The sequence below is a fragment of the Bombus affinis genome, chromosome 15 (genome assembly GCF_024516045.1).
Source record: "Bombus affinis isolate iyBomAffi1 chromosome 15, iyBomAffi1.2, whole genome shotgun sequence".
NCBI classification, from domain to species: Eukaryota; Metazoa; Arthropoda; class Insecta; order Hymenoptera; family Apidae; genus Bombus; species Bombus affinis.
Window position 1 is genome coordinate 5,088,657 of NC_066358.1, and position 7,867 is coordinate 5,096,523.

Here is a 7,867-nt window from a genome sequence, read left to right on the forward strand (position 1 = left end):
TTTGCTCGCATAACTTCTGTTGAACGAGCGACCAGCTAAACGCAGAGAGAATAATTCTATACGCTATCGATCCAAATAGAGTTACTAGTGTTAGAAATCCAATCATATCGCTGGTCACGTACAATCGCCTCGAATCGATACTCAACATCTGAACAATCAAACACACTCTACCATTCTCTCTCATCCTCTCTTCTCAAGTCTGCAAACTGGTCCCTTACGGTATAATGTCTGTCGTCTACCTTCCCTAATCCTGCTCTGTTTCGACTATCAAAGATTTTCAAATTTAATCGGCACACAGTTGTGCAACACACAGTTCTGTTCACGTACTGTCTTCAATCAATGCTTTCATAGTTCTCCGTCAAACTTGCTCTGTTATGATCGTGTTCGTGTCTCTATCGTGTGATTCCTATACTATACATATTCACAAAGCAAACTTTCTTTACATTTACAAAATTTCAAAAACACGAAAATAATATCAATTCGTGTGATATCATCTATGAATGGAATAAAACATAAAAATAAAGCACAGACAATTTGCTTTAACATACAATTGCTCACCAAAGTATCCAGTCCAGTCAGATATTCAATGTATTTCATCTAAAATTATCAAACTGAAAGAAATAGATTTTTGCTCTATTCTATGATCTTATTGTATTTCTTTTATCAACTGCAATTCCTAACATCTAAGTTTCGCGTCGCTTCCCGCAGAGAATCCTCTGGTCTGCGGCTGCGAGTCTCAAGAGCTTTGGGAATGGTTGAGGGACCACCAGAAGCTGGTTAGTGGAGTAGGAGGTGGTCGCGGTCGCGGAAGAAACGGTGTCGGGGTCGGCGATGTAGAGGACGGTCTCCTCAAGTGCCAACAGCCGCCGGAATTGCAAGGTCTGGTTTTCCTGGATCTCGACCCCCACGAGTTCTGTTCCGCTCCGTTGATTCTCAAGCTCGCGATTCAGGACATCCAACCGTTCTCGGTCCTCGTGTCCTGGCAAAGCAGAAACCACTCCGGCCTTCATGGCTACCAAGTGGCCTACCACGCGCTGGACAACGTCGATGAGGTACGTTCTCTCCCTGTGTATTGTTCTATTGTGAATATCCCATAAATTGCCAGGTAACCGTACGTCTTTATTCTCCGCTCGCATAAAAATCTCGACAAATCATGCAGAGATATTTGAATTCCTTCTTACTACACACATTTAGACACCGTATAATTTCTAAATCTTTTTGAGGACTGTACGTTGTGCTTTACCCTGATATATTTCTTGTAACCGCTGTATTCGAGTTTCTCTTACGAATATAGAATCTATTAGGAAGACATTCACATCGACTAGTATCGAATCACTATTTCTTGCACCATGTGTAAGATATTCTTGACTTAAAAAATCCACCTGCAATCCTTCTATCCGACTCATCTTTGTATCTAAATGTTCCTAAATCATAAACGATGACAAACATTAGTGTATCAGTCACAAATACCCCTTGTTAGTAGTCCGAGTCTTTATTGCAAAATAAATTACTAAATTTTCCCATTCGATACAACTTCTAGGTGCGAGGCAAGCTGTTGGATCCTAAAGCACGTTCGGTGAGGCTGACAAAGTTAGCCTCGGACACCCGGTACCTGATCTGCGTGCTGGGACTGGGCAGCTGGGGCACGTCAATCCCAGAGGACATTGGCTCTTGGCAATGGAACGCTTCTCACGACGACGTGATCGAGAGCTCGGCCCGTCCCGCGATGGTGAACTCGCTCACCAGTCAGTGCACGGAGGTTAGAACCCTAGACGCGCCTGATTCAATCGTCGGCGACGGAACAATGAGCGACCGAGGAAGTCTGGCGAACATATTGACCAGAAGACTGGGTCTGATAGTTGGCAGTTGTATGGGCTTCGTGGTGTTCATCGTGTTGATATCCGTGTTAGGTTACATGAAGATGAAGAAGCAGAGGTCCACCGAGAAGAGAGACCAGCCACTTTCGTCCAATCCGCAAGCGTACATGTCCTACAGGCATTTCTCGTTGCAAAGCGGAGACAGAGCGGACAACGCGTGTCCCAGTTTCATCAGCAATATCGGCACCACTCCGTTGAACTCGTAGCACAAGCCAAAGGAGTCTCGAAAAGAGGCTGAGCACCGTGGAATCGAAATGAAGAACTCACCCAGCTGTGTAGGTATCTTTGGCTAGTCAGGATCATGGAAACGATGATTAGGTCCTGTGAAAAAGAAGCGTCGAAGAACGAGTCAACATGGCGCTAATTTTTAGTCCCGTTTGCGGGCACGACTCGGATATAGGTTGCTCAGTTTTAGAAGGAATCCGTTAAATACTAGATCGAGCGGGGCGTCAATGATCGATGCAGGCAATTCAATTAAGGAAAGTGCCAAAACTGACGCGCATAGGTTTTAACGAGGAGTCTCGATTGGTCGCTTATTTCTGCGGATCGTCGTGATGTGTCTGTTAATCCGCGTGCGTGAATGGATCTGACAATGAAAAACGAGACCGTGAACACGTGCCAAAAAGATATTCGAAGCGGGTCGAAAAGAGATACAATTCTTTTCAAAGGACTTGCGAATGTATTGCTCAGTAACGAGAAACAAAAAAGACAACAAGCGACTCTGGCCCTTTTTTCTAGAAACAAAAGCGGACAAAAGGAGACAAATTACCGATCCTTCTTGACCATTCGTATGAACCGAACAACGATGTAAACGACCCCTTTTGAAACATTCGAATCTCTCCTAGGAAGACTGATTTTTTAAACGCCGTTTCACCAAACATCCACAATCACACCATCCTCCAAAAAGTATTCCCGTCATTTCGATGCTCGTATTATATATTATGTGTACGATACGTGAGGATTTTTTGTAAATAATAGCATATAAAATATCGCGAATTAAACAGAAGAAACGATGTTCACACTGACGATGCTCTCGTAATATACCGCGAGGATACTCGTCCTTCTAGTGCTGCGCAAGCAATATTACACTTACTCTAATCGATAGTCCCGACGATCAGCACTAAAGTTAATTAAGAGGGCGGTCTTTTAGAAGACGCGAGTTCGTTCAAGGTATTTTTTCTCCATAAGCGTCCACCGCTACCGGAAAAATCCTAACTGCCGCGGCTGTCTCACTTTCCTCTCTCTGTCTATCTCTCTCTCTCTGTCTGTCTTTCTCTCTCTCTCTCTCCCTATGCCTCTCTCTATCCCTTTATATCTGTACTCTCGTGTATCCACCGCGTGTCGTCAATCGTCCGGCATACGGAATTTTCTCGAATAAACGCGACCGAGTGGCGCGTCACTCCTGCCAAGAAACGAGAGAACGGAGAATCGGTTTCGAGTTGCCAACTGTGTTATACGGTGACATTGTGGAAGATGGATTTATTGTATATAGATAGAAGATATGTATACACATAGCATTCTTTATTATAGCATAGGCTTTCGGTTAATAAAAATACACCAAAGCTATCGATCGTCTTCACCTTACTGCCCATCAACGTTAAACGCCCTTATCCGGTGTTTCGACTATTGAGACTTGCCTTGACAGACACGAAGATACGCTACACTGAGGCTGAATTTACACTAGCTGGTTCAATCACCTTGCAGACATGGCCCAATCAAGATTCAATCGAACGATAATCTAGCTAGCGTTTGTGGAATAAATTCCATTACATGCTAATAGCTTTATCGAGCGCCCTTTCGAGACGTTTAGCCCATCGATCAAAGACGCCATTACTCTGGTAAGTACCAAGTGTAAATTATAGAAATGTAGATCGAAGCAACTTCATTCCTTTGGAGAAAATTTTCTGATAAATCCTCGAAGATTTTCTTCGCGTCTGATGCATCAATGATGAGATACCATAATCATACAGGTAATTACCTATTCGACCGACAATCAAACCAAATGGTATTTCAAGTGTATACAGTGGACTATCCATTAAGTCACATCTCATACGGCTAATTAATTAATTATAATGGGAACTTGGTCGGAGCAGCTTAGAGTGAGCTTGTGGCTCGCTTAGGTTCCGTAATTAACTCCGGGTCAGGCCGAGTACATCCCAGAGCGTCAATCAGTTCCGATCTGGCACGTCGAAACCAAAACAATCCGCTTCGGGGATATATCGAATTGCTCGCTTCAATAATGCCCGCTTCAATGCGAGTCTATACTGAATCATTCAACCTATGAGCAATTAATTCCAACCACGATGAAACGAGAAATCAGAGATGTCCCATTTATTAAAATCTCGAAAAACGAATAGGAATCACATTTTTATTTTACTCTGATAAAAAAAAATAGGTTTAATCGCTAGTACAAATAGTGTCGAGCTCGTGTAAGAGGTTACACGATTCAATCGTTCGTTACAAAACCTTGTAATTGTTCCTTACAATTGCTAAATTTACTACAGTTGCAAAAGCTATGAAACACAATTTCTCATTAACTCGAATAATACTCGATGTTTCGCGAGCTAAATCGCATATCTCAAATTCCACGTCTAATTAATAAAAATTTATGATAGCGACCGCGAGTAAAAATCCGGCAACAACAAATAGTAACTACCTGATTGGATTTTTCGAACGGGTGACAAACGCTGTCGAATTAAATTGCGTGTCGAGCCGGACGACGAAGAACCGACACGGCGATGAAACATACGACGCCGGTATATAGAAGTAGCCTGAAAGCGGCGTGATTCAAAGCTCGTGAAAGAATATTCCTGCAAAACTTGCACATTAACAGTGCCCTGAGACCCGAGTTGCAATTACCAAGCGTAATTAACTCTGAGAGTTCGTTCAACTCACGCCACCTATATCCTATGAACTATATATAGGGCACGTCTTTCATTGTTATTTTAAGTAAAGAGTAAAAAATGACTTTCTTAAATAAGAAGATTTTTTTCATTTTATATCGATTTATATAAAATGCAATGTCATAAAATGTAAATCACAAAATGAGTCTCTCAGAAACCTAATTAATGAACTTCACTTTTTATTAATTTTTGAATTTCATGACATAAGTGGACGATACCAATAGGTTTTCTTATCCAGCGGTAACAAAGTCATTAATAAAACGAATGAAATATTACCGATTACAAATGAACCAATTTATTCGTAATAATAAGAAAGAATAATTTTGAGCGTATATATCCACAAAGAAACAAAATTTTAAAACAAAGAAACCCAGGAAATGTAGAACAAAACTTACTCTCGAAATTGTCGCGTGTTTCGCATCGGTATCTTAAACGATTTTCGAGTTATAGTGCTTCGAAGCTGAACGTTCAAAGCGCGCGCAAAAAAGCACATCAATCGGAGCCAGAACGACGTGACCCACATTTTTCCTGAAAACGCGTGCGTCGTATATAGTAGTAATAAAAAAAAATGCTGATTCAATGTCTGTCACTGACCAGCGCACAGGTGCTTGAGGTACGTCAGTGGCATTGAGCTGAAGTAGATCAATGGCGTTGAGTAAACTTTCAAAAGTTATGATTCACTTTGAACTGCTATATCTCAGAAACGAATGGTCGTATTGAAATAACTCAAACGGTGTTTGAAAGGAGAGATTTTGTACTTTCCGATATTGTCAATTAGTTTAAGTATAGTGCAGAAATCTCTTATCGAACTCTAACTAAAATTGCGTTCAAATAAATGAAATTCATGTAGACGAAAACCAGCCATAATCGAATTCGCATAACGAAAACTTGAATAACTTATCAAAATTGATATACCGAGGGGTGTATTATGTGGCATTAAGTTACACAAGCGTCAGAATAATCTGATAAATTGGTTGGAATAATAAAGACGAAGCAGCCTGTTTCTGACACGTCTCCGTCGATAATAGACTTTCTAGTGAAATTCTGTTGAAACATTGACCTGTAAATCGCTCTCTTTGTTACGTAAGTTCTCGGTAACGCTGCCATTGGCCCTGGTGGCCTCTCATTATACCGTTCCATCCGGTACCTATTGTTAACGCCAGCAAAGGTACAAGGTGCTACAAGGGACCTTCAGATTCTAAGCACAGCTATTAATAAGAAGCCACCCCGCTGCGAGACCCGGTCTGGACAGTAAGTACAGCTACAGGCGCGGGCGGTTTGTACGTCTGTTAAAATAAATTGGACCACCGCCGGGTTAAACCGTATTACGGCACCCCGGCGAGAGAGATTGCTCGACGAAAAGGATTAATGAATATCTGAAGGCAATATCCCTGGAATCTGTTTCATTCCAATCCTCTCTGTGCATGCCTTGAACATCAAGTGGCACGAGTTTTATTAGCGTGTCATGTAAATACGATGAATCACAAAAAATCTGAATAAAAAAGCAAGAGTAAATCGAGTCCGTTATTCCCTTCTTAATTAACGTTCCATTCAGAATGATTCCACAAATACTTCACGAGCAAAAACTAGCGGCGTTCCATAAACGGGATTTCGCGGTGAATCGAGAGAAATAATAGTGACGCGTCAGTGGCACGCAAATTCATCAAACACCGGGGTGCTATGAATTCATGGATAACGTTAATAAACGACAGAACGATTTACTTGCGAGTTCTGGCCATTTCTCGGCTCAAACGATGTGTTATAAATAATGGCGAGAACCATTGAGCCCTCCTCTATTCCGACTGGTACAGGTCCATTGTTAACCTTTCGCTCGGCAGACTAGGCTACCGGAGTCCGGCGGTGGCGTGCACAGTTCTCCAAGTGCACCTATTAATAAGGAGTGCAGCACGCCGTTAGACCGTGCAGTGTAACTGCACTTCTGGCAAGATACCTCGAGTCACGATGCAACGAGCATCGTTCGTGGAGAAAAGGCCAGACCTCTATAGCCAGCTCAGCCCGCCATTCTACACACGAGAAACTTGCTGCAGAAGCAATTGTATTAGAGTGAGCCAGGCATCCGAGTCTCGCCACTGCGCCATCCTCTATCCGACCGACGATATCATTCCTACTCTTTTTTCCGTCTAACCACTACCGCCTCTACTGTTCCGCGTTTTTGCCCCCGACTTTTCGTTCCTCCCATTGTACCCACCATTTTTTTCTTTTGCTTGTTAAGAAACAGCAAACTCGAGACGTGCATCGACCGACTGGAATTTCGCACGCTCTCTCTCTTTTTTCCCCCTCTTTCTTCCTCTCTTCCTTTCTCCATTTCTGTCTTTTTGTCTCTCTGTCCTTCTCCTTCTATTTTCCCAAATCATTTCATAGAATCATTCTACCAACGGTCCCGTAAAGGACATTCCATAAGGTTTTGATGTTATTCGGAATTTCCGAAATAGAATTGTACGAAGATTTCGTTAATTGGTAATTTATTAATAAAGAAGGTTGTTCTTTATCAAGTGCGATCCTTGGTCTTACTTTTTTTATTATCACGTTCACTAAATCTACTATATCTAATATAAATACGTCGGTTATTGAAGAAAGCAAAAGGAAAGGAACTAGCATAGTAACACTCGAAGATATCATCGCAAATATGTTGGAAAAATTGTTAGAACATGAAAGACTCTTTACAAAAATATTCAATTGTCAATTAAATGTAGCAAACTGACTACATATACCTGGCATGTTTATTGATTTAGGTTTCGCTATGAGTATGATCAGAAGCTCGAATATCGGAAATGTCTCTGTATTAAAGCTGTTTGTCGCGCTCGTAAAATCCTCGGTATTCCGCCAAAGGACACGAGGATGATGGAAACTGTTTTAAATGCCCGACGTATGGTGTAATCTGATTTGGAATGGTTCCATTTTCTTGACCCACGCTCTGGAAGGAAGGCGAACAAAATAGCTCGGAACCGGGTAAATATACTGGAAAGGAAGCGGAGACGCTCCTGGGAAACGCTCGTTTCTCGGCGCGGGGAGTCGGCAATCCATTCGGAATACGTCTCAATTTCGTCGGTATAGCTTGACTGTAAC

The 7,867-nt window shown here is 42.0% G+C and overlaps 1 protein-coding gene across 2 annotated transcripts in view; it reads left to right on the forward strand.

The window, feature by feature from the left end:
• The window catches only part of LOC126925039 (chaoptin-like), an 89,102-nt gene extending 85,659 nt beyond the window's left edge, over nt 1-3,443 (forward strand). For both annotated transcript variants that reach the window (XM_050740171.1, XM_050740172.1), the window contains 2 exons: nt 709-1,052; nt 1,541-3,443. In XM_050740171.1, coding sequence (XP_050596128.1) covers nt 709-1,052; nt 1,541-2,083 — 887 coding nt within the window. In that variant the 3' untranslated portion in view covers nt 2,084-3,443. The remainder of the gene's footprint in view (nt 1-708; nt 1,053-1,540) is intronic.
• Nucleotides 3,444-7,867: the final 4,424 nt, after the last annotated feature.